Here is a 27,195-nt window from a genome sequence, read left to right as displayed (position 1 = left end):
AAATCAGGCTCAACTTTATGGCTCACTGTTTTTGACTGAGAATACTATTTCCTAGCTTCATCATTAATGGGGCAGCAAATCCCTTTGGTTTGAAAAAGCCCGTTCTCTACGGGCAAAGATTTGCCACAGTGAGAGACTCAGAAGAATGAATGACAGCCGAAGGCAAATAAACATGGAGGATTCCGAACCTGTGCAAATGACTCACTGGAACCTGTGAGCAGCCTCCTCATGTTTACTGGGGATAGGATCCCATCCACTTGGGAACAAATGCTGAGACATGAGTGCTAATGAAAAAGAAACCCCAGACCTAATCACATCACTTTATAATTTCATATAGAAAATGTAGTTATAGGCATCTCTCTCACTCTGTTTTAAATTCAGTTACCTAAAAATGTGATTTTTTTCCCCCCAGCTTTCATGGAAAAAGAATTTTGATCAGAAATTTTCATTTTTAGTTGTTTTAACTCAGAAGCTCTAATAATATTGTGTAATCACAATGTTATAAAATCCTATTAATTGAAGAGAGAAATCAATTAACCTCACCTAAAATAGTTTCTCTCAAGTGCCAAAAAAAATCCACTTAAGACATATAACCAAATGTTATTTAATATCTTAAAAAGTAACACAATCCAAAATGGATATTTCACACAACACTACATAAACAACATGAACACAGTATCACCATAGGGAGGGACTTTCAAATATAGACTTACAAAAATCCCTGTCCTTTTTTTTCTTTTAAGTTATTATACTAAGCATGACAAGTAATCATCATTTACAGTATGGTACACTGACACGATAAAAACCATGTTACAAATGTGCTGTTATAAATCAGTAACATTAGGGAAGACATTTCATGAACTGTAATTATTTCATATGAAATACTATACAATATAAACAGAACATCCATCTTGGATGACCTTTACAGCAACCAGAGACCAAGTAATTTAAAATTTTTTTTTCAGTGCAAACACATTTTATTCAAGGCAGTCTTGGCTGCAAAACTCCTTTCTAACATACAGTAAATCCCACTTGCACGTCTTAATTCATTTACCCTAATGCAATAGTCACATTCAGTCACTCAGAGAAAGATACCTGCAGAATTATGATCCCTTTAAACTTGACGTTTAAATTTCGTTCTCTTCTAGAACGTAGTATCTGTGTCAACTGCTCTAAGGACTTTAATTCGTAGCTGTCAATACTTGCATGAAGGTGACCCTAGGGCAGCTCTATTCCTAACCCAGCAAGTGTGCACGATACTGCACAATGTTCTGCCCTTCCAATGTGGAAACCGTGGCGGTGTGTCAGTATCTAGGTGGGAGAACGGAAAGGAGGACCTCGGAGGAAAGGAAGTGGAGGAGCTGCTGTGTGTGTACTTCATGATTAGTTTCCCGGAACTGCAGAGGACAGATATTGGAGGAGATCTCAGGTCTCACATTTCGTACCTCTTCTTGGTGGGAGCAAGGGAACAGGTTTACTAAGATCAGCCTTGGGACAGGGAGGCAGACAACTGTACATGGACCAGCCAAGCTTCTAACTGTACATTTCCAACCTTCCAGAATCATTGCTGCCTGACTTGAAACACCCCATTCCCTCCTTGGCATGGTGTGTTTGTGTGTGTGTGTGTGTGTGTGTGTCCACATTTGAAGCCAACAATTAATGATTACAGCCCTATAACTGATTATGTACAATCATAAAAACGTTTAGTTCCCCCTTGAGTCTTGTAGAATCCTGAATCTTGTGAATCATCAACTGTAAGTCATAGAACTGTAAAATCACAGGATCGTGTGTTAGGGGAGCCATCTCTGGGAATCTCCTTGTGGGGTGCTGCTGCAAAAGATGCAGAGTATTAACTCAATAGGAAGGTGCCAATGTCTGTTTGAAACACACAAGGAAATGTAATAATGAATGTTTTCATATATGTAATTTATGAAACATCTCCTGAATAAAAATCTGTGGGAAAATATTGGATGTACCCTTAATACCATAAGACCTTCTGGGAGAGGAATGGGGTGACAGCTGATTCTATCTCACTTGGCAAAGCTCAGACCGATAGTAATCTTTTTCCTGCCCACATTTTACTAACCCAAAGCAAAACAGTGTTTTCCATGCCTTTTGCATTCATGTTTCCTGTGTTCTAGCTCCTCCAAGCCCTAAACATGTGCAGAAAAGTCACTCACTACCAAAAGAGCCCTGGATGACATTGACAATGGGCAGGATGGTCCTGGGGGAGATGAGGGATAGAAGAGATTGCTCCTGCTTGGGCCCACTGAGGTCTGGCAGCACGTGGCTAGCTGGTTCTGTGACTGGCCTGTGGTGACGGAGGAGCTCCCCGTCAAAGATCATCTATCTCCTAATTCGAGAAAACACTTAGAACTGGATCAGCTCCCTCAGAAATCCAGCTCCTCCAAAGTAGGGCTCGATATATTGTACTCAATTTCTATGGTGCTAAGCAGCACTGTGAAGAGTACTTGATAAAGTTTTTAATTAAAATTTCTGTTTCAGCACCTTCCACTGCCAGGAGCAGTCATGTTCCTGAAAGATGGTGATTTAGCACGGGAACTATAGAAACCCAATATGAAACTGTAAACAAGGGTGTGTCCAGATCTGCTTCTGACTGCAATGGCATTTGGGTGGATCTGTCAATCACCCGCTTTATCCATTGATACCAGTAAAGTGTGCTGAGGTGTAAAATTCCAAACACCCTGAACTTTTTTTTTTTGAATGAAAATGGACAAAAGTGTCAAGTTGTATTTGTTTTCTTTGCCTTTATTAGCACACATCAGAAAAATAGCATTGTATTTAGTGATTTCTCATGATGTTCTATCAAACAGATAGAAAACAGATCATCAATAGCTGCCACTGTGTTCCTGGGGAATCTTAAGTCACTCCTTTTGTTAATTCATTTTAAGTATGGGTATTACAAAGATGACCTGTCTTGTGAATTGTTTGTGAATCTGAATGCTTTGGAAGCACTTTGAGATCCCAAAGTGAATCGTGCAAAGTCATTATCGGTTTTTGTTGGTTTTTAAATCAAGCTCCAAATACTGCCCATGTTATAAATGGCGAGACTTTCAAAAAATGATCACTATTGTATTATGAGCAATATGCTTGTAATTTAAGTTAAAAACTTTATTTTCAAGTACACTTGGTGGTGATAAGTGGTTTATCCTGGGTAGAGTTTTGCAAAGCTGCACCAACCTAAAAAAGGAACAATGCTTCTGCTTCCACTGAACAGGTTTCTTCTCCCCATGGTGACTGCAATGTAATTTAAATTTACATTTTAGAAATGCTGTTTGGGCTATGGAAAAGAGAGACCTGGGAACAGCTGGTATTCAGATCATTGTTACTCCAGATTAACTGTGAACTGATGCTTCCTGAACCTGACCTTTACCAACATCAGAGAAGCAGTAATTTGTTATTTTTATCCAGCTAGTCTCCATTCACCTCTTCTATTTGTTTTCTCTATTTGATGGCACCCCCCCTTTCATATGTTCATTATGGTCCCCTGAGATGTGCAAAATATATATAATGGAACACAAATTATTTAACAGAAGTTGTGGAATTCACAGCACAGCTCTTTTAATTAAAGTGGAGTTTGGGCTCGACATGGTAGCATGAGAGAGCCCGAGGTGCTTCAAGCTTGGCAGTCCACATTGCTTGTGTGTCTTCTGTTACTGAAAACTTAGACTTCAAATCAGGTTTCCAAAGGAGTAAACAGCTCTTTCAATTACGTTCACCCATTGGCTCTTCGCCAGAGAACTTTTAACAGGAATGGGTGGAGGACGGGGGTGGGCGCAAGAGTTTTTTAAACTTCCGTTCATTCCTAACAAAATCGAGTGCGCTTTCGTGGGGAAGAGAGGAGACAGGATTACATCTGAAAGCTAAACAGCGGTGTAAGAGAAAGCCATGGCGATGGAAAGTCATGAGTCCACAGAGGCAATCACTGACACACACAGCACGCCATGCCCTAATGTTGAAGGAAGTGTTCAACTTTGCTCTTCTGAACAATACAGTTTAACACACGGCTGCCATTTCATCAAATTTATGGAGGTAGTTATATGTAAAAATAAAAATTACCATAAAGTAATATGTTGTATCATAATAATACATAAGTGTGCAAAATGCCGACAGATGTGTTGACCCTTTCACAGAGATTCAACCAGATTCAGTTTTGTAAACCTTTCAGTTGCTAAACCCTAAGACTGGATAAGCAGTCGTGTAACACAAAGCTATGATTTTACAGGAGGAGAGGGATACTGGCAACGCCTGGTGAGGACTGCACTGTTCCGGGACCGAGAGCCTCACCGTGACCTCGGGTGACATTTGCAATGTGCTGCCGGCTGCCACTCCTCCCCTATTCAAGAATCTCAATCAGATTCAGGCAGGAATATTTTTATATGCAACGTCTGCTTACATGGTATCACCTTTAAGGTCCATCATTTCTACACTAATGGCTGCTGGTCTAAAGGAGTTTTTTAAAAATTATGTACCCCATAGCATCAGGCAAATAGTGTACATATTTATTTGAATAATGTCTTCTGTAAACCTATATCTCATGAAATATCAATAAATTCCTATTTTAAAGCTTCTCTTAAAGGTAATGCTTTCCTTTCCTGTTCATACAGTATTCGATTATTTCAATGGCTACTTTCAGAGGATCAGCTAGAGGCTGATGTGTTGCTTCAATGGTTATATTATTTATGAACTGAGAGTAGAAGAAAAATTTGAGAGCAGGTTTTTGGAAAAAATGAATTTAGACAAAAATTTAGTAACTGTATGATATATAACTCCCCAAGGGAACCAACTATGTAGTCTATTAGATACATGATCATTCGTTCTGGACATATTTAAGCAATGAGACAAACAATGCGTCGAGGCATGCCTTGGAGGAAATAAGGCATGAGACTGAAAGCCAACTGGCTTAAGCATTTCAATGGTATGGGAGTTTACTAAGAAACGTGCTAAAATTTCACTATAATAAGCACAAAAAAGGAATTTACACCAAACTCAAGGAGTTCAGTTTGACCCAATGCAACTTCCAAATAACTGAAAAACTATGAGGGAGCATTTAAAGGTTTCAAGAATGAGTCCAACCGTGTATAGGACTGGATTCTTTAAACAGATTGCTAGTGATTAAACCTCATACAAAAACAGATGTGTCTCACAAATCATATGCCAATTACTGAAATTGGAGGTGAAAATATTCTAGATTTATTTTGGGATATATATATTTTATGGTGTATGGCTCCCAACAGCACATGCCACTGAACTAAATAAAACTTTATGTCAGAACACTTACTTGTGTCATATGTAACCCTTTTGCAAATAATATTCCATTACTACAGATCTGTCCCACTGTTCTCAGAAAATAAAACGTGGGAACGTTGGAATGTCTCTTTGCTATCATATGAAATTTTTGGTCATCCCTTTGCTCCTGGGTCTTCTTTGTGTTCAACATGACATTGTAAACCAAAGCAAAATGTTAACAAACCATTTGGAAATAAGCTGGGCTAATTAACTACACATCCAGCTAAAAACGCCTCCTGAAATTGGTTACAAAGTATCTGTAAACATTACTCTGGCATAGTTCATGTATGCATAATTGTTATTCTGATAAATTTTAGGGGAGTACAAATTAGGATTATATCGCACTAGCAGAATGAGCACATTCTGTTGTTTATTACATGGGCACATGTATATTTCTAATCAAAAATTATTTTAAAAGTTTTCTCTATAGATATCTTCCCAGGAATAAAAGGCCTGAAGTTCAACTCTCCCTAAATTTGCTTTTTCCTATAACCACTAAAAATTATCTCCCACAGCCTAATTTAGGCATTCTATTTAAAACTACATAAAATAGATTTATGTCCTTCCATTAGAAAGAATAACATCCTCAGGCCCTACTCTTCATTTGTATCACAAAGAACATTTTGCTTTTAAACAAACTAATTATTGTATCTATTAGAGTAAGATAGGGTCATCCTAAGTATCACAAGGAGGAAATTCTCTTCCTTCAATATTTGAGTAATACCTTTTACAAGTCCACATCACCTTTTCCATCACCTAGTGCTGTGCCCCAGCCAGACTGGAAATTCCTTTCCTTTGTCCACTTCAGATTCAAAGGCCTATATTCCTGTTTGAGATCATGGAAGGTTAAAAAATCAGACAAGCATCTGTTACACTTGAAAACAAAACCCTGAAAACATTCACTCCCAGCAATCTCCATTGCGACCCCTTCTCACACACTTCCATGGGCTCCTGCAAAATAGTGTCACGAAAACTCACAGTGAAAAATGACTGGCGCATAAACAATTCACACACAAAGGGCCGGGGTCCCTTCTAGTTAGTTTGGCATCTCTTTCCCTCAAGGTGGACCCTTGCATTTGACATTTCGTGGTAGCTTAGTTCTGTTTTTTTTTTTTTTTTTTTAATTTTTTTTGTTTTGTTTTTTTTTGGAAGTGTCAAGGATCAGTTCTGTGGCACCATTTAACCACAGACTGGGAGCAACACGCATCTGTGGCATTTTAAAATGGAATTGGCAACTGCATGACATTGAAAATGCATATTACACTTACAGTGTCTAGACTTTCCTATGTGTGCTCAGATACAATTAGTGAAGCAAAAGTATACATATCACCCCTACTGTTATTCAGTTGCTACAGAGCCATAAATGTGAAAAGCAATACTCTGAAATAAAGATTTTTTGTTTTTTTGCCCTAGCCCTACTTAGCAGCACAGTTTAAGTAAACACAAAAACTGTGGTTGAGATGCTTGTCTTTCCAAAGATGTAAACATCAGTCCCAGTGTCGTAAACTTTGCTGTATCGAATGAGACAGAAGATCTGAGGCAGAAGGACTATCACACGCTAGTAACAGAAGCTTGCAAGCAGTTGGAAGGTTTCTGTAGCTTCTCAGCTTCATTTGTCGGGGGCTCCGTGCTCGCTCGGAAGTTGAAGGCTGGACCAGCTCCACCATGGGCCGGGCTCAAAGCGGGGTTCTGACGACGGTTACTTTCAACAATGCTTGATGTGTTGGAAGCCAGGCTCTCCCGAGTACTAAAAGAGCAAAAAGGGTTTGTTTTGTTTCGTTTGGAACATAAATAATTATAAACTGAGCCCCAGAGGAAGAGCAAATGATGTCGTTAATGGATTTCCTCTGTTGGTTCATAATGTCATATCAATATACATCTCAACTGATTATTCACATCTGCCTCTCCACCACGGGCTCCAGAAGCTTCCACAGACATGTAATAATCAGCAGCACACTCAGTGAATAAAGGGTTTTTAAACAGCTAAATGCACTTTGAAATGTCTTCTTCTTTTCACACTCAAGGAAATGACTTCAAAATTTGAGGTGATAGCTAGCTATCACAGTGGTTTTTAAAATAGATACTCATAAATACACCTAAGTCATGATTTCATTTCAGGCTGGAAATTCACTGGCATAGCCGCTCCTGAACACACTCGATAATTTTACCCTAATGATTCCATTTTCGTTCTGGATTAGCAGATTTTGACTGTGGGGGACTCTGAGCATGCCCTTTTTGGGGGGACCCTGAGCATTTGCAGCACAGATGGGAATAAACTTCACTTTAAACGTTTTATTCCACTGTTTCAAAATTTAACACTTTAGTTAAAATACATTATATTTTTGATAAAGGAACTCAGATTTTTTTCCCCATTCATTTGTTAAGTTTCCACTCATTTCTGCCCCACTTTTGGCAGGATTGTTTTTGTTTGGATTTTTTGGTTTTGGTTTGTTTTTTTTTTTTTTTTTTTTGGAGACAAGGTCTTGCTCTGTCCCCCAGGCTGGAGTGCAGTGGTGTGATCTCAGCTCACTGCAACCTCTGCCTCCCAGGCTGAAGCAATCCTCCTACCTCAGTCTCCCGAGTAGCTGGGACCACAGACATGTGCCACCACACCTGGCTAATTTTCGTGTTTTTAGTAGAGACTGGGTTTCGCCATGCTGCCTAGGCTGGTCTCGAACTCCTAAGTGCAAGCAATCCGCCCTCCTTGGCCTCCCAAAATGCTGGGATTATACATGAAATATTTTCTTTTTAAAATAATTCGTATAGAATAGAGGTGATTTAAAAGCTGTATTATTATGCTCTCTCTTTTACTTTTTCTAAGTTAGAAACATTTGAATCTATTTCATTGCTTTAAGATATTTAGAACATTTAAGATTTCAAATGTATAGGGCAATGGCAGAAATAAGATGACTGGGCCAGACTGAGAAGAACTGAGTAGCTTTCCTGTTCCAGGGCCTCAATGTGGCTACAAGAAATGTATCAGCTACAGAGATTGAGGAAGCCAGAAGCATTCTCAAAACATCCACTGCATGAGGCAGAGTCAACATTTAGGAAATAGTCTCTGAGAGCTGGTCCCCACAACTGACTTAAGCCTGCTAGAGCTGGTTAACAGGTCAAATTACTACAGCAGAGACGTCCTCTCCTCTCTTTCATTCCCATCCTAGGCTGATAGCAACTTTGTCTGAATCCTGTACTCTGATAGCCCTTTCCAACAGGTTATTTAAGCCTAACTCCTTGTGGCTTTGAGTTTGCTTCTCACCAAGAAGCCAAGAGTTAATTGTTTAAAAGGCAATTTGTTCACTGACAACCAAAAAAAAAAAAAAAAACCCTGGGACTTTCTTGAATGTCGAGGGTACCTCCAGAAAGGTAATCCATTTATAGAGAGAAGTCCATTTTTTCATTATGCTTATGGTAAATCTGAGCATACCTAAAGGACACTCCAAAATGTCATCACTAAAAGGGAAAGTGCTAGACTTGCCTACATGACGTCTCCCCCAGGAAAACTCACCAGTGGCTTTGCCAGAGCTACCACTGAGGCATGGAGCAGGCGAAGGAAGGAGGAGGGGTAGGAAAGATGCAAAACCCCAAAGATTTCAAGACACATTCCTTCGGTTTCATTCTTAATCACTAAAGTAACTTTTTACAGTATCTGACTTCCTCATCTCTAAAATATAGAGAGTTATGATGGGATGTACCTACTCCTAGCGTGAATGTGAAGAACAAATAAGCATCAAGGAAGAATCTGTACACTAATAAAGTAGAAAATACGGATTATTTCTGTTATATACCTAGCATATAATGAAATAAATAGTGACTGTGGGTTCGCTTCAGAATCCATGTATTACAAATGACATATTTTCTATGGGAAAATACATTTTAAGGTCCAAAGGATTCACTCTTAAACCAGCTTTCAAGGGGTGGGCTCAACATTTATTGAGTGCCTGCTGTATACCAGGCACCGTAAACACATATTGCAATAGATGATCTGAGCTGGGGTCTGTCTCTACTGTAAGATCCCTTCGCCCACCTTCAATCACAGCCAACATATTAATAGTGGTAAATATGTAATATATGTAATAGTGGTAAATAGTGGTAAAGAATGTATTTCATTATTGTTGCAATAATGATTACAGTCTGTGACATTCACACTGAGGGCTCCAGATGTGCTGATGAAAAAGTTAAAGGAGATGGAATGTTAGCAGTAAAAATATTCCTCAAATTTAAAAGTGGGTTTTTTTTTTTTTTTTTTTTTTTTAAGAGAGCTAATGGAGTGCAACCTTAAAAACAGGATTTCAGGATTTTATAGGCGGGAGAAATAGACCAAGCAGTTCTGTTGTTCATCCTTCTGTGCGTATGTGTTCCCCTGGCCCCAGGCGTCTACAGCACAGGTTCGTGCAATACGTTAAGCAGATATACTCCGGCAGCCTTTGGTCTCTGATTTTCATATTGTGTTTATCAACCAGCTTTAGGCCTCATATTTGAAATCGCAGGCTTCTCACGTCAAGACTTTTCATTTTCAATATTAGATCTCATAGCATAGTTCAAGTTTCTACCCTTTTTCCTTCTACATACCCTTTAATTCCCAACAAAAGGACTAAAGAATTTTGGAAATGTGGCTGAACATGACTTCCGAGCCAGCACTCAAACCCTGGAGTGTGGAGAAAAATCACTTTTTGGGGTCTTTTTCTGTTTTGTTTTTTTTTTTTTTTTTTTGGTTGGGGCTTAGCTGCTCAGTGAATTATTTACTGAAAGATTTTAATAAATGGCCTGCTTAAGATTTTCATGTCAGGGCTGGGCATGGTGGCTCATGCCTATAATCCTAGCACTTTGGGAGCTCAAGGCAGAAGGATCTACAAAAATTTTTTAAAAAATTACCAGGCATGGTGTCACACACCTGTAGTCCCAGCTACTCAAAGGCTGAAGTGGGAGGATTGCTTGAGCCCAGGAGTTCCAGGTGGCAGTGAGCTACAATCACCACTGCACTCCAGCCTGGGCAACAGAGTGAGACCCTATCTCTGAAAAAAATTTAAAACGATTCCCATGTCTCACAGCAATGGTAATGTATGAGCATGATAATGCTATCTGGCTAAAATACTCCCCAGACTGGAGAGTAAAGTTTCTAGAAGTCAAATACTTTCCTTTGCAGAACATACTCCTGGATCAGCGAGACAACTCAGTGACTTTATTAAGATGTGTAGAAAATAGTTTGTCATCTAGCTTCTAATCGAAGAGTAGTAAATATGAAAGGGGTAAAATTAGCAATTGTTCCGTAGATTCTCTAACTGCATAACATGTACAGGTGATACATGTTTTCATGTAGAGAAAATTCTACTTAATATTAGTGGGGAGACACGTGGCTATTGTGTGACGGTTGTCTCTTTACAACAGTCTTCACCTTGTACCATGACAAAGCATTTAACTTTAAGCACAAAATGAAACAACTGAAAATCAACTTACTTCAAGAAATAATCCCAGTCATAAATTCTATATTCTGCACCCCAAGTTTAGAGATAGTAAAATATATTCTGTAGAGATACTGGTTCAACCATTTCATGAATATCTCTGTTTACCTTCAAACAAACAAAAAACTTTCAATATTATGCAGTGGAAGGTTTTCTAGTTAGAACCCATTAAACTACTCCCAATGTCTCCTTAGCAACTATCTCTTTAGTACGGCAGCTTCCTGTCTGTGGAAGCCCAGGGGCCCAGAGGGAAAGGAGAAAGGTTTAAAACGAGCGTGTGAAAAGCAGGTAGGAGGCAGAGGCTACATAATGAGAAACAGTAGAACAGAAAGACACAGGCAAATACACCACACCTACCACCAGCAATTGTTCTGAACTTCTACCATGGATTACAGACCCTCTGTTTTGCTAATCTGGTATCCACTACTGGGAACTCAAGAGGAAAAAAGAGTAGAACAGGAAAATGAAGAAAAAAAGGATAGTTAAAATAAATCGGAAAATAAATTAATACCTGATTTGAGATAAAAAATTATTTAGCAAAAAATGATTTCTTAGAAAAGCCACTTAGTAGACTAGTGGTTTTCAGGCTGAGGCCCATGGCTCCCTGAGGTCTCAGAGGCTCCTCAACGGATGGGGAGAGGGACTGGGGCCCATAGTCTCCACTGTCACCATGGCCATCTCTCAGCTCTGTGCAGACATTAGACTTCCACACACGTGTTAACTAGGAAGAAAGGCTCCAAGACCAAAATAATAATAATAATGATAATAATAATTATAATGAACCAGCCCTTTAATAAATCACAAAGGCCTAATATGGGATGAAGCAATTAATGATTCCCAGTTCCAGCTGTGTGATGCTCACTTCCAAAATTATCCAGGGATATAGTGAAACGATCACAACAGAATTAATTTTAATTCTTAATAGTTAAAATAAATATATGAAGTACATAATCCTATCTGAATCCATGTTAAAATTATAAGTATTGTAAAATCTTGGGAATCACAGCTGATGAGAAATGTCAATCTCTCAGTAGTATTTCTGCATCTCAGAGTCACCAATCTGGAGTAGAAGTTAGAAAGAGAATTAGGTCCCATGTTGCTCTTTGAGGAGAAGAAAGAGTTAAGGAGAAAAAAGGAAGTTGCACAGACTCTTATTTGCTTTCTGAATCCCTGAACAACTCTAGAGCTTTGGCCATGACCACTGGGCACCACTAACTCTCGACTGTCAACCCTTTGCTGAACTAACACCTATTAACAACAAGGAACTACAATTAGACTGCCCAAATGGGCTCTGTGATTTCTGCAGGAGGAGAAATAAACATGGCACCTGCTTTGATCTAACAGAGCACAGGCTCCTGCCCTCACTGTGAGGGAAGAAATATTCCACTTCTTGGCGGTGAAAGGAAGGTGTGTGCGCCAGAAGGACAGGCTGCACAGAACACTGGGATCCAAATGGCAACAAGCTTCTAGATCCATTGGAGAGGTTTTCAGATCTGCTATTATATTTTCACTAGAGGGACCCCTCTCTTAGCATCAATCAATTTACTCCCAACCCCTATCTTCCTCCCCCACCCCCGGACTATTTATTCTACTCAAAAAGTTACTATTTTTGAAGGACTTAAAAAACATCCTTCTCTTAGCATGGGTGGCAATATGAACGTAGCAGAAAAAATACTGGAAATGTTGGTTTTAGTTAGATCATACTGATGCAAGTTTGAGGGGAGGAGCCAACCCACCAGTCCAGATTGGTGATCTCTACAGGTGCAGAAACATTTTTTTCAATTCCTGAAAAAGAAGTCAGAAACAGATTGTTAACAATACAACTCATACAACTCTTAACCCTCATCCATAGAACTGAGACTACGAAATCAGAAACTGGTTAAGTTACGTGCATAAAGCCCCAGGCCCCGCTAGGTGCATGTGTGTGCACAGAGACACCTCTCCCTACCGTGGGGAGTTGAATCCACTGTCCACTGTGATGCTGCTGCTGTCCATGCTGTCCAGCCGGGCTGAATGGGTGGCTCTCTGGTTGCTGCTGCTGTCGGTTTCTTTTGGGGCGAGAAGAGTGAGGTTCTTTTCAAATTTCCTCTGCAAGTCTCTTTCCTTCTCCCTCTCGAGGAGCCACTGCATGGTGCCTACGTCCTCTCTATTTTTCTCCTCCTCCGTGTTCTTGTTTGCCCCTTCCTCAGAGTCGTCATCATCAGAGACGTTGTAATAGTCAAAAGAGGCTTCTTGGTTCCCTCCTGACTCCTGCTGACGTTGGGAAGCAGGCATGGCTTGTGCCGCCGAGGTCCCCAGGGACGGTTCCAGTTTCTCACATCGGCCTGGCAATGTGTCAGCAGGTGTCTTCGGGTGAGATTTTAGGAGGGACAGGCTTGATTTGTGATAGCTGTTTACAGACAAGGTGCTGTGAAGAGGTTTGAACAGTGTGTCTTTGCTAAATATCTCTTTCCTCTTGTCCAAGCTGCTGGGCTCGGCACCATGGTGCTGGACGAGGCGTCCGTTGGCGATCCCTTCAGCCACTCCTCCCGAAGCAGCTGGGCCCCCACCCGGCCCTTTTGGTGACTCCTCCTTGTGCCCCACAGGCTCCCTGGAGCAGTGGGGGACCTGCCTATCAGATGGGGAGAGCTTTTTCACCCCTTCTGCCAAAGTCAGAGTGTCATGGTCCTCCTTATTCTTTCCCAGAGGTGATGGTGCCGTGAGCACCGTCTCACTAGAGGTGTTGCACTGGAAATAGTCATCTGTGGCTGTTTTTGTTGGACAAGAGTTAAGTTCGCCATAGGATGGCAAACTCTCGGGTGGTTTGCCTGGCTCCAAAAGGCTGCAAGCGCTGGACGGTTCCTTGCTGCCACTGACTATCTCTGGAATACACACCTCTTTATAGCTTGTGGACGAAATGTGAGCCCTTTGGAGACTCACAGTCTGTGCAGGCCTTAAAGTACTGTCGTCAATGTAGGATTGGCTGGGGGTCTGGTCGTCTTGGCTGCAGCCTTCAGCAAGGTCTTCTGGCGTCCCTAGAGAAGAAGCACCCAGAGGGCCTTTGGAGTTATCCATCGACCTGGATCTCTCCTTGGCTTTGTTGGATCTCTCATTCCTGGACCTCCGGTCCTGTGTATGGCTGTGGCTTCGGTGCACTTTTGAGTGGGAGCTTCCCCTAGACGGTTCAGGAAAAGGCATCTCAGTTCTCCTTTTAGCCAATTCACCAGACACATCCCATTCTGGTGTCATGGGGAAGTGGGACTCGAGCACGTTTGTGTTGCTGTGCATGATGAAGTTATCTCCTTTGTGTTCAATGATGAAGCAGCCCTCCCTGGGTACCCTGGTAAGAGGATCACAAAACTCATACTCTCTTTCAGCTGGGATATCCAGATGTGAACCGTCGGAAGGGTCTCCTTTAGACACTCGTGTCTTGCTGTGAGACCGAGACTTTCCATGGGACTTCCGATGAGTCCTGCTCTTTTTACTCCTTCCGCTGTGATGGGCAGAGGAGCCGGCTTTACTCCTCTGGGCCTTTTCTTCTTCCAGTTTCTTCATGAGTGCGGTGTGCCGCATGACATTTTCCACGGTCAGGTCTGGGTTAATGCGCCTAATGATTTCCATCTCTACTTCCCGAGGGATCGTAGCTGGCGTGTCCTCGTCTCGCAGCGGCCACTCTTCAGGAGGAAACTGGGCAGAAAAATTGGCCAGCTGTTTGGTCTTGTCTTTTTTAAAACTTAGCCGGAATAACTTTAGCCCGAATTTTTTTGACTGCTTTTCACTATCTTTAGGTTTTGAGAGAGTTTCTGTCTTATAGGAAAAATTTACAGTACTTTTGCTCTTTTCAGTGGGTGGCACCTGGCACAGAGAAGGGGGGCAGTAAGGGTCTTTGCAGTCCTTGGCAGACTTCCTCTGCAGGGTGGGTGCATGCGTGCTGTGCACGTCCTCTCTGCAGCAGTGGCAAGAGTCGCAGTGGTTTCGGGGCAATGTCCTTTCCCTGACACAGCCTGAGGCAGAGGGCGTGATGGTCCCGGGTTGCGGAGAGGTGCACTGAGACCGGTCAGGTATCCTCTCGTCCAAATGGTACCATTTACTGTTAGTTCTTATGAGGGAAGGAGTTATGAAATAAGTCTGTGGGGTCACGATGAAGTAGCCATCTGGAGTTGGGTAGATTTTCCTCTCCCGTACCAGCGTGTTCAGCGTGTGTCGCAGAATTTCTTGGCTTGGGGTTGGAACACCTGAAAAAAAAAAAAAAAAAAAAAAAAAACCCACTTGTGAGAATGAAGACAGAACATGTCGATTCCTGATTTCCAGGATCCTATTCATTCGCCAAGATGCGAAGTACCGTCACAGAGCTAGGATGCACAGTTCAGACAAAGGTGTTCATTAAGTTCAGCGCAAATCCTCAACTTCTTGGATAACTCCTAAATTACTACCCACAGAATGAGCAGATATAAAAGCTGGCAAGACAGAGATGGAAGTCAGGTGGAGTCAGATTGCTACTGTTGTTACCTGTTGTTTCCTGTTTCCTGAACGAAACAGGAAAGACGGAATATTTTTAAATGAGAGAAAAATGAAAAATGTTTCCCATGATATGATATGAAAGTATAGAAAAGGCTTTTTCATTAAAAGCAACTAGAGAAGCAGAGTGAAAATATCTACCTTGATATTAAAAAACACATCTAACACATATGGAGGCTATCACAGAAGAGTTACTGTATGTGCTCATTGTTAAAGATTTTACTTAATAAACTTAATTTTGTCAATTATATAAAAGGGCAACTAGACTTGACTACTGTTTATGATATACCCTCTAATTTTGGAGTCATCGCCTTCCATTTGGAAACTGACTGCAGCACGGGTAAAATTCATGTAAGAATGTTCTCCTTTTTGGCGTCAGTCAGTAAGATGAAGGTGGTTTTTCTAATTTCTAACCAAAGAGCCCTAATAAATACATGAGTGAAGGCTTTGACACTCTGTATCTGTTTGTCCAAAATTCCCATATTGGCTAGAATAGACACACCAGATGAAAATGATGAAAGCTTCTTTGTATGATAATTGTTTTTAAAGGGTTTTTGTGCATGTTTATGCCTCGTCTACCTTAAGAGACAGAATTAAGAGTATAAATTCTTAAGAGAGTTTAACTTCTCCAGGCTCCAGCCCATTTACTTCATTTCTTGGGTATTCTCCATTTCTCAAGGCACATAAAGGGTGATGATACTTAGAAAACTGATCTCAAGTCGGTCAGGTTGAGTCATGTGAAACTGCCCATATTTAACCATCTGACTCACAAAAATGGCAGTTTCATGTGGTTCAACCTCACACGAATAAGGAAGTGTAAGGTGGAGACTAAAAGGCTGGGGCCAGGCTGCTGGATTGAAACCCTGCCCTGTCATTGTTAGCTGGTGTCACTGGTTGAATTACACACTCCCCATCCCAATTTGTATGTTGAAATCCTAACTCCTAATATCCTTTTAAACATGACCTTATTTGGGGAAAGGGTCTTTAGAGTCAAGTAAAAATGAGGTCGTCAGAGCGGTCTCTAATCTAATATGACTGATGTCCTTCTAAAAAGGGGGAAGCTGGAGACAGAAAGGCACAGAGGGAAGACAGTGTGAGGAGACACACAGAAGGTGGCCATCCATAAGCCAAGGACAGGGGCCTCACAGCTCTCAGAAGGACAACCAATCCTGCTGAGATCGTGATTCTGGACTTCTGGCCTCCAGAACTGTAGGACAATACATGTTGGTTGGTTGAGCCATCTGCACTTTGTTACGGCGGTCCTAGCAAATGAAGACAGCTGGCACCACCTTAAGCAGCTCTGCCTCTCTGAACCTCCATTCACTGTCATCAAAAGGTAGATAACAATAGTACCTGTAGCCACAGGGCTGAGGTGAAAGGAGTTTAGTGTGTGGAGCAGTGCCTGGCACACAGAGAGTGCTCAATAAACATTAGCTGGGAGTTAGTGTCCACTTTGGGTTGGGACCCACGGAAAACCAGATTGCCTTCAAACAACAATGTGCACCAACCTAGAACACCTGGGTCAGCTGAGATGCTTCAACTCCCCAAGTCCTTCCAAAGCAGGAAATAAAGGTATTAGAAATGGCCTGGAATTCTCAAGGGGAGAAAATCCGTGAATGCGAGGTAACATACACACCCATTTGTGTTACCATCTTCAGAAGGCATCTTTAGTGACCAAGGCGGAGAAGGTAGCATTGTTCATAGATAATGTATTAATATAATTATTTAATTTTTGAGTTGCATGGTTTCCTTTTAGTCTAATACTTTACTTGTGGTAAGTGAGCATTAGTTTTTATACAAATGATTTTAAGACCAATAATAACAAAATTTGTTTTTTAATTTTATAATACTTTCTGTATAAAATAGAAATGAATTTTTTTCTTTTCTGTTTTTTTTTTTTTTTTTTGAGACAGGATCTCACCCTTGCACAGGCTGGAGTGTAGTGACAAGATCTCAGATCACTGCAGCCTCAACTTCCCTAGGCTCAGGTGATCCTCCCACCTTAGTTTTTTGAGTAGCTGGGACTACAGGTACACACCACCACACCTGACTAATTTTTATATTTTTTGTAGAGATGGGGTTTCTCCATGTTGCTCCCCAGGTTGGTCTCAAACTCCTGGGCTGAAGCGATCTTCCTGCCTCTGCCTCTCAAAGTGCCTTCCACTGAATAACTTCAGGGGACACCACTGACACGGAATATACCTTCTGAGATGAGGGCACACCTCTGCACCGCAGTCTCAGGAATGATGCCCACTGTCGTTGTTTGGCACAGTTATCAAGATAACAAGCCCATGTTTAAAACCGACCACATCTTAAATGGTAGCATACTTTTAGTCAACAATGTGACAAACTTTTTCAAAAACTCGTAAGGTTCATTTGTAAGTATTCATGATTGACCAGTTTACCATGGCTCCTAATAAGGGAAAGCTGATGTATATGTCATAAAAATAGCTATTACTATAAAGCAGAAGTTTAATTTTATTATAGAATTTGCTGACTGTAGGCCTTCCAAATAATGATCGTAGGAAACTCATAAAGCTATTAATATATAGAATCATGAGTACAATGCAATAATCTTTACTTACGATTAAAAACAAGTTCTCCAGTGGTTCTCAAATGAAGGAATAAAAAGAAAAATAGAGAAAAAATTTTCTATTTCCATAGAGTATTTGTGCTTAAATTTTCTGATGTCTTGGGTTTCCAGGTATATCAATCAAATAATGTTTAATTTGATAATGCACACTAGAAACCGTCTTTGCCCCCGTCCAATCCATTTTCCCTGCTATGACCTGAGAGTTTTCAGACTTAAATGAAAGTTGCTTATGTTTATGATTATCATTTTATTATGAAGCCCTAGTGTACTCACTGATCATCTGTGAAATTCAGGGTTCTATCAGAAATCTGTAGGGTTGACCTGAGAAAGTGATGGTTGTGATGGATGTTTAATGTCTGCATATTCCACTACTTCCAAATTCAACTCCGAAAGTTCATCATGAATTCAGATTGTGAGGGCTTAAAGAACAAAAATAAACTTTACATCCTAACAGGCCTGAACCTGATCTCTTTCACACCTTTACATTTTTCAAAGCAAAAATAACTTTTAAAACACTGCATGACACTGTGGTCTACTTATACCTATGTATTGCTTTTTTTTTTTTTTTTTGAGATAGCATCTCACTCTGTCACCCAAGCTGGAGTGCAGTGGCACAATCTTGGCTCACTGAAACCTCCACCTCCCGGGTTCAAGTGATTCTCCTACCTCAGCCACCGAGCAGTTGGGACTACAGGCGTGCACCACCACGCCCAGCTAATTTTTGTATTTTTTAGTAGAGACAGGGTTTCACCATGTTGGCCACGCTGGTCTCGAACTCCTGGCCTCAAGTGATCTGCCCACCTGGGCCTCCCAAAGTGCTGGGATTACAGGTGTGAGCCACCACAATCAGCCTCTATGTATTGCTTTACTCCTGCAAATCTGACAAACTGTCAGAACAGCGAGCACATGGACCTGTTCTGTATGTTAAGCACTTTCAAGTGAAACGCTTTAATGAGCATCTTTAGATTATTCTTGTTTGTGAAGAACGCTGGCTGAAGAAGAATTCAGCAAGAGCCAACATAAGGAGATGAACAGGAGACAGAACACAGTGTATGTAGTATTAACATTCTCCAGCAATCTCTAAAGTCAAGTTCAGCTCCATACCTAGCCTTATAGGTCTAGCTCTATGTCCCTGAAGACCAGCCTTCCTCCCAGAAAGATTCAGTTGTAACAGCTTAACAGGTACCAGACCACCAATTTAAATGATCATTCTGGATGAATGGATGTGCAGTTATTTAGAAATACGAGAAGCAAGTATTATTCTTTATAAGCCTTTTTAAAATATTCTTGATTCTGTAATGGAAATTGATAGATAAAAGTTGTTTGAGTTGGTTTTCCAAAATTCAGCCAACTTTTTTTCTCACTTTTATAGAAAAGTGATAAAAAGGTTTAAGTTTTGATATATCAGATTTTTTTTTTTTTTTTTTTTTTGAGACGGAGTCTTGCTCTGTCGCCCAGGCTGGAGTGCAGTGGTGTGATCTCGGCTCACTGCAAGCTCCGCCTCCCAAGTTCATGCCATTCTCCTGCCTCAGCCTCCCGAGTAGCTGGGACTACAGGCACCTGCCACCGCTCCTGGCTAATTGTTTTGTATTTTTAGTAGAGACGGGGTTTCACCGTGTTAGCCAGGATGGTCTCGATCTCCTGACCTCGTGATCCACCCACCTTGGCCTCCCTAAGAGCTGGGATTACAGGCATGAGCCACCACGCCCGGTCCAGTAATTTTTGCTAGAAGCAAACTAAAACTTTCACTAAAAACTTTCTTTGGAATGTGGATGCCCAAAACAAGAAAAGAAGCCAATTCTAGACTATACTTTTGATTTATAAAATATACATTAAATATGAGATCCAAATATTTTAATAATACTTAGGCTCAAAAACTTTATTTTTGGATAGTAAGATATAAAAGAACTAAATACTTTATTCTTACCTTAAAAAACAAAAAAATATAAATATGATCTTTAAATCCCTTCGGAGTTTTAGCATTGTCATTAAAAATACAATTTTCAAGTAGAATTTAAAGGGTTAGATTTTCTAAAATATTTTCTGCTGTAGCTTAACTGATAGTAAAAGACAGACAAAAAAAAATCAAAGGATGGAAGGGAAAGAAAGGAGAAAGGGAGCTAAGAAGAAAGGAAAGAAGGCAGGCAGGCAGGAAACAAACTTTCATTTTTTATGAAATACCAGTTTAAAATCTGGAACTATTGCTGAACATAACTTTAAATAGTTACCACCATGCCCTAGCCCAGGGGTCAGCAGACTTTTTCTGGAAAGAACCACATAGTAAATATTTTAGGCTTTTAGCCATATGACCTCCATTGCCACAACTCAACTCTGCCACTATTGCATAAGGAGCCAAAGATCATCCATGAGCAAATGGGCACGGCTGTGTTCCAATAAAACTTTATTTACAAAAACGGGCAGTGGGCCACACTAGGCCTGCAGTTTAGCAAACTCCTGCGCTAGACTTAGGTTGTATGGTGTCCTTGCAAACTTCTGAGGCTGACCAAGGAGGCATCAGTGTCACACAGAAGAAAAAGCTCCTCAGTCTGTCTGAAAACCAGGGCCTTGGGATTTAAGTTCTCTTCCCATAAAAGCTACCAAAACAGCTATTCTTTTAAGTACAAATGACCTATGGATTAATCCACAAAGCATTGCAAGTTAGTGATATTGTTATCAGCTGCTTGGCAGTGAGGAGCATTTCACTATTACACACCGGCTCTATGTTCTTTCCATTCTTTATTTTAGAGCCCAAAAATGCGTGGTACGTAACCAATTTCAGAAAAGCCGTGTGATTTCTCATGAAGCTATACAAAAATATAAGGATTTAAAAAGCTGTTGGGTTGTTCAACGTCAGAAGTGGCTACGCACTCATAGGACAGAAAGCAGGTCCTTCCTCCAAGACCACTGTATTTGCCAACACTATCTGTCCCCACTTAGGTGGCTCTCACCTGGGATTCTGTTTCTCTCACTACTGAAAGGAAAGGGGTTTGCCTAGGACTTAACAAAAAGAGATAGGCAATCAGACAGTGAAGAATATTCATAGATAATAAAATGCTAGAAAGCTTAAAATAATTTGTATGTTGCAAGGGTGGGTTCATGTTAGAGATTTTGAACCATATACATATTATCAAAGCATATTAATTAGAATATTGAAAAAGGAGGAAATATCACAAGGAGAAGGAGAAAACATTTCTCGGGGACAAAAGGAAAAGCAGGGAGACCAATATAGTAGATAAGATCTCTACTTAGCTTAGAATTAGTCCTCCCGTTCTCTTCCCATGTGTAGGGTGCACTTCCCCACAACCTGACTTTGAGTTTAGCAGGTTTGCGTTGGTCACTGCAGTGTTAATGGGCTGGCATGAACAAAGCTTGAAGAGCCTTCGTGCAGTGGGCTTGTGCTCTGGTGCCTCTGCCATCCCACGAGTGAAGGAGATCTCCATTTGCACCCTTTTCTAAATCGGATGGGTACAGATGGAGCAGAACTACCCTGCTGGGCCCCACCTGGCTCAGCTGACTCCTGGGAAACCCACAGAGGCATGAGAGAAATCAACGCTTGTTGCCGTAGGCCTTTGATGTTCTGTAGTTGTTTGTTACCCAGCATTTCTGCAGCAAAAGCTAACTGATACAATTAACAGCTTATATTTACTCAGATCTCTTCTAAGTTGGATGAAAAATATATCAAACGTTCCCTTTTAATATAATCTCTATTTCAACCTAGAAACAGGCTGAGTCCACACCAATTTGGCAAACTGGTAGCCCGATAATGTATTTCATTTGACTTGCATGTTGCTGGCACACAAATGTTAAAATGTATACACACATACAATTGTCAATATTTAAGGAAATGTAGAGATTTCACATAAGACCAAATTTCCAGATTCTCTTGAAACATGAGATGGGCAACTCTCGCAGGATCTCTATTTGGGGGTGGGGTGACAATACACTGGCTCTCTTGAAAGAGGGTCCTGCATTCTGCAGCTTGTCACCCTTCCTAACACCTTCCAGCACTGAAAGCGTCAAATGCCACTCATACAATGGCTGGACTGTTGCCTCCTTTTTATACTATTTAAGAGAAAAGTAAATATTTTATTTTTTTAAATGAAATCCTAATTTATCAATATTATTTTCTTAAAACTCATCAAGCCATGACACAAATATGTAAGATATGTTAATTTTCGACATGACCCTTCCTGTAGTTTAACTCCCTAGGACTAACGTTTTCAGCTGTTGAACTCTCATGTTCATGTATTTAAAGATTAGTTTGCAAAGACTGACTGGAGTCCTGGTCATTTTTGCCAGATTCTTCATGGGTTCTGAATTAATTTCTTCCTCTTGGTGCCAATTTAAAAAGTATTACAGCTGAAGCAGTTATTTTTTGATGTCATGCAGGTGCCTGGATTTTTAATTACAGAAGTAAGAAAAGCTTCTGGTCAGTTTTGGGGAAGAACGTTTTCCTATTCTCTTTAAACATGGGAATAACAGTCCACGTGAGTCCTAGAGTGACCAGAGCACACCGCCACCTGGAAAGTGCTATGTTCCTGCCTTGTTACCTGGGAAACACGTGGTCAGGTGCTCCATCAGTGCTTCTTGGGTGACAGGTTTTCTTGCCGAGTTCATTGCTGAGATGGCCAAGCAGAGGATCTCCCCGAGTGGAATAAACTGAGACTGACTGATGGGAGACATACTGATGGGTGATACATCACCTGCAGAAAGACAATTTTCAAGTGAGTGGTTCATTAAAAGACCCAGTCATCTGTCCGACACACACCTTCACGCGTCCACACCCCTCCCACCTTCACGCGTTCACCTGGTCCTGGTCTGACGAACACAGTCAGCTCCGAACACAGAAGCTGCTTGCCAATTCCACTCTGAACACAGAAGCCACAGCCAATTCCACTCAGGTGGAAAGACTTCCACACGCAGTGGAAGCTCCTACTGCCTTAACAAATAAAACTTCCCTTTAACATCTGAGATCTCATTAAATAGTCCTAGTACTGAAAGTCTTGCAACAACAGGCTTTTATTTCCGTTTTTATTAACTTGGAGCTGATTTATTTAATAACTGCCATTCATATCCCGACAAATTGCATTTGTGTAACTTGATGATTCATTCATTCAAACATTGAACGCCTTTACACGTCTGCTGGGGGAATGGGAGCTACAGAGAGAGAGTGTGCGCCTCTCCCCAAACATCTCTGCCTTCAGTTTCTATTTAGATGGAGGAGACAGACAAGCAGATCGAAGTTCGCAATGTTGTGTGGCAGGCACACAAGAGAACAGAACAACACCTGGGCCCTGAGAGTCAAGGGAGGATAACACCTCCCGGAGGCCACGGTGGGGCTCAGAAGCAGGAATTTCCAAGGTTCCACCAAGGAAGTGTAATCTGAACCCAGTGCTCAAGAGTAGGTGTGTCCTGCGGGGCTGGGACCTATAAGCAGATGTTTTCTGGGGCACAGAAGCGAAGGGGGACAGGTAGGTAGGGACGACCATGAACAAAGAGCTGAGTGTCCAAGCTCTGCCTTCTATGAGGGGTGGTGAGCCATGGAAGGCCAAAGGCAGGTGTGGATTTCAGAAAGATGACTGTGGTGGCCGTGGGGATTATGGCCTGGGAGGAGCGGGAGAAGGTAGATTACAATTCCCTCAGAGATTGTGGCCTCCTGCACACCAAAAGGGCCAGTGGAGGCAGGAGAGGCTGAAGACCCCGCATTGGAGGGGTGATGGACAGTGACTCTTGAGATGTCAACCAACAGTGCAAATATCTGTCTTCATTTCTCAAGTCTTTATACCACAGTGCAGTGATTTTCAAGTGATGCTCCAAGGATCCCTAGAATTTCTTGGAATATTTCTGGGATGGAGGTGCCCCCAGTAGAAGCAGAGGCTAGGAGGGCAGGAAAGTTCACTCCTGACACCTGAGTGCCACCTGTTTTATACCTGGGGTTCTCCAAGGTTACACTTTAAAACATGTCCTACACACAGAGGATGCAAACTATCAACACAGTAGAACACAGAAGGGCTCATAGGGTCTGTTAAGTTTCTAATCTGATTTCCTAAATGTACTTACATAATATCTCCTTTCTTGTTTCTGAAGCATGCTTGTAATAAGCTACCATGGTTGACCAAAACCGAGACTCAGGTTGGCCTCTGGCATTAAGCAACACCCTCCCCGACAAGGTGTCTGGCTGCTCTGGGGTGGACCAGCCTCCTCACTATCAGGCACTGAAAGCCATGACCAGCCACAGTTCCTAGTTTGCAGGAGGAGTGCAGAGTCCCTATGGGGAAAAACTTGCTGCTTTGATGGGCTAGAAGAGAAATGGTTTGCTAGATGAAATCCGGCAGCGGGGCCTGGGATAAAGATCAGCATGTATGGGGAGAGTCCAACAGGTGCCTCGGACAAAGCAGCAGGACTCCAGTGCCCAGGCCCAGGCCTCACCCCCTTCCCAAACCCAGCTCAGTTCAACGCCCCCCTTTCCCTGGACCACATGGGGCTCCCATCAGCTCTACTGTAGCTCTACTCTCTGCAAGATGGATATGAGGAGGATAAGACATTGTCCCAGTGGCCAGAGGGAGACAGGAGCACCCATATCCAGAAAAGGAGGAAGGAAGAAAAATCAGCAGAAGCCAGGAACTGACCTAGCTTAGAAGCCACAAATTTCTGGGGCCTATGGGTCATAGGCATCATAAAGAGACACCCTCGGAAAAATTATTGTAATATTTTGTGGGGCAGTAGCAGGCGAGACCGAGTGTGAACTTGGGGCTATTTTGGGGGATGTGAGTTTCATTCATTGGCTGGTGAAGCTCAATTCATATTGGTAACTCAAAAATGACGGAATGATAGAATGATGTGGGCTGGGACCACCTCAGTGGGTAAGTTTGCAACGGCCTAGAACAATGTATTTAAATCTTAAAGAAAAGATTTGTCATATCCTTTTTTCTCCTGCAAAAAAAGCTGGGTTTTTTTGTTTGTTCGTTTGTTTTTGTTTTTTTGTTTGTTTGCTTTTTTGAGACAGGGTCTGGCTCTGTGGCTCAGGCTGGAGTGAAATGGCACAATCATAGCTCACTGCAACCTTGAACTCAAGAGATCCTCCTACCTCAGACTTCCAAATAGCTAGGACTACAGTCTGGCCACCTCTTAAAGCACTGGGATTACAGGTGTGAGCCACCATGCCCAGCCTAAATGAAGTCTTACTCTAAAACCTAATGAGGGTTGGGCGTGGTGGCTCACACCTATAGTCCCAACACTTCTAGAGGTCAAGGCAGGCAGATTGTTTTAGCCCAGGAGTTTGAGACCAGCCTGGGCAACATGACGAGAACCCATCTCTACAAAAAATACAAAAATTAGCCAGGCATGGTGGCACGCGCCTGTGGTCCCAGCTGCTTGGGAGGCTGAGCTGGGAAGATAACGCTTGAGCCTGGGAGATCGAGGCTACAGTGAGCTGAGATTGTACCACTGCACTCCAGCCTGGGCAACAGAGCGAGACCCTGTCTCTAAATCAATAAATACATAAGAAATGTGTAAAGATTGGCTGAGTGCTGATGTGAGCTGCAGCAGAGGTGGGAGTTGGGAAGTTCACCTGTTTGACTCTGCCCTCCCTACAGCAGGCCCTACAGCTCAGGCACAGACAGTCTGAGACACTGGCCTATAGTTCCTTCTCTCTCACTCCACCTCCACTGGATAGGACAGGGGCACTGAGGCCAGCTTTCTTACAGAGGTGCTAAGTTAGCCATGTGGACCTGAAAGTCACCTGGGATGATTTTTAAAGTCAGATGAAAAGGAAGATGGGATCAGCTGGCAAAGAGGGAGAGGATCAATGCAGATTCCAGAACCTCTGGACTTGGGTATCACTTGAGAGGTTAATACCTTCTAACGTATGCCTATTATATAACTAAGAACATCTCAGAAGATGAAAGATACAAAAATACTAAATACGATCCCCAAAATGCAGGCCGGACTATTTGCAGATTTTTGTATAGGTCATAAGAGGAAACTCGAACTGTCTGTAAAAAAGAAATGACTATTAGCAAAATTAACTGCTTTGGTTTAGGTCATGCTTGTCCTTATGGGTTTAGCTGAAACAATTTGTTTGGTTTCACTGCCATATTCTCAGTTAATTTCTTTTCATTCATTGCAGCCAACTCCAAGAGGCAGCATGCCTTAAGTGTGTCTGAATGGCATTTACTTTGGAAAAGCTCAGTTTCACTATAATAATGAATATGGGCAACAACTTTTAACTCACAATGTAGAACAAAATGGAATTTGGATGTTCTAAATAACTATCTCCACCTCATCTCATTTTTGTGCTGCACTAAGATATATCACTTTCAACTCCTTTCCCATCCCCAACCCCGTCAGCAATCCTGTCTACAACCAAATGCTTCCTGGTCTGTCCCCTGGATTGTATCCCTGGAGCTCCCTTAAACTGCCATCATCTCTCACGTGGTCCCTCATAAGAACTTGATGATGTTCAGCCTTCCCTCCTGCCTCCAACACTCCCCTCTCCACAGAGCAGCCAAGGTCCTCTTAGGAAAACAAAAACACACCACTTCCCTGCATAAAATCCTCCAGGGACTGCCTACTGCACTTAGAAGAGAAGCTGAACTCCTTGGTAGGCCTACAAGGGCCCACACGGTCTGAGCCTGTCCACCCTACACTAGGACCACTCCCACCTCCATCCTTACTTGCCACTCACAACCTCCTCTGTTCTTTGAACATGTCAGGCATTTCCTCAACTCAGGGCCTTTGTATTTTTTGTGCCCTTGGCCTGGGATGCACCTTGGGTCGACCTTTCAAGACTGGCTTTTCATGCTTTAGGTCTGAATTCAAATTGGCACCTCATCAGAAAGCCCTAACCTGACTGTCTGGCCTACTGCCATTCCATCACAGCCGAGTTTACTGTCTTCTCTCCCTGCATGCGTGCATGTGGGTTTGGTTCACTGGTTTACTGTCTGTCTCACCCAGTTGAATGTAAGCTCCATGACAGAAGGCAACGTGAATGCCACATTCCCAGCACCTAGAATGATGCAGTGCTTACCCAACAAATATTTATTGACTGAATGAATATCCATTTTAACATGATAATCCAAGGAATTTCTTAGTCATCTTAAAGGATTGTAATTTTATTAATATTTTTGCTAAATAATAGCAAACAAAAAGAGAACAAATAAGTTTAGCCATGCAATTTCCAAGACTCCCCCAAATAACTCCATGAGAAATAGGCCTCCAAACACAGCAGTTACTATAGAAAAATAACTTTATAATACAACTACTATATAGCAATAAGAAATTAAAATTTAATAAAAATGAGTAATTTTTTTAAAAGAATAATTATATATTAAG

General features: G+C 41.7%; 1 protein-coding gene across 7 annotated transcripts in view; it reads right to left on the bottom strand.

The window, feature by feature from the left end:
- Positions 1 to 6,408: 6,408 nt before the first annotated feature.
- Positions 6,409 to 27,195, bottom strand: part of STOX2 (storkhead box 2) — a 217,725-nt gene continuing 196,938 nt past the window's right edge. For 4 of the 7 annotated variants that reach the window (XM_054553418.2, XM_054553414.2, XM_054553417.2 and 1 more), the window contains 3 exons: positions 22,413 to 22,565; positions 12,721 to 14,986; positions 6,409 to 7,057 (listed from right to left, as the gene is read on the bottom strand). In XM_054553418.2, the coding sequence (XP_054409393.1) occupies positions 6,862 to 7,057; positions 12,721 to 14,986; positions 22,413 to 22,545 (2,595 nt within the window). In that variant the 5' untranslated portion in view covers positions 22,546 to 22,565 and the 3' untranslated portion in view covers positions 6,409 to 6,861. 7 annotated transcript variants of the gene reach the window in all.

Source organism: Pongo abelii, chromosome 3, assembly GCF_028885655.2.
Source record: "Pongo abelii isolate AG06213 chromosome 3, NHGRI_mPonAbe1-v2.0_pri, whole genome shotgun sequence".
Lineage (NCBI taxonomy): Eukaryota > Metazoa > Chordata > Mammalia > Primates > Hominidae > Pongo > Pongo abelii.
This window is presented reverse-complemented; position numbering and strand designations above follow the sequence as displayed.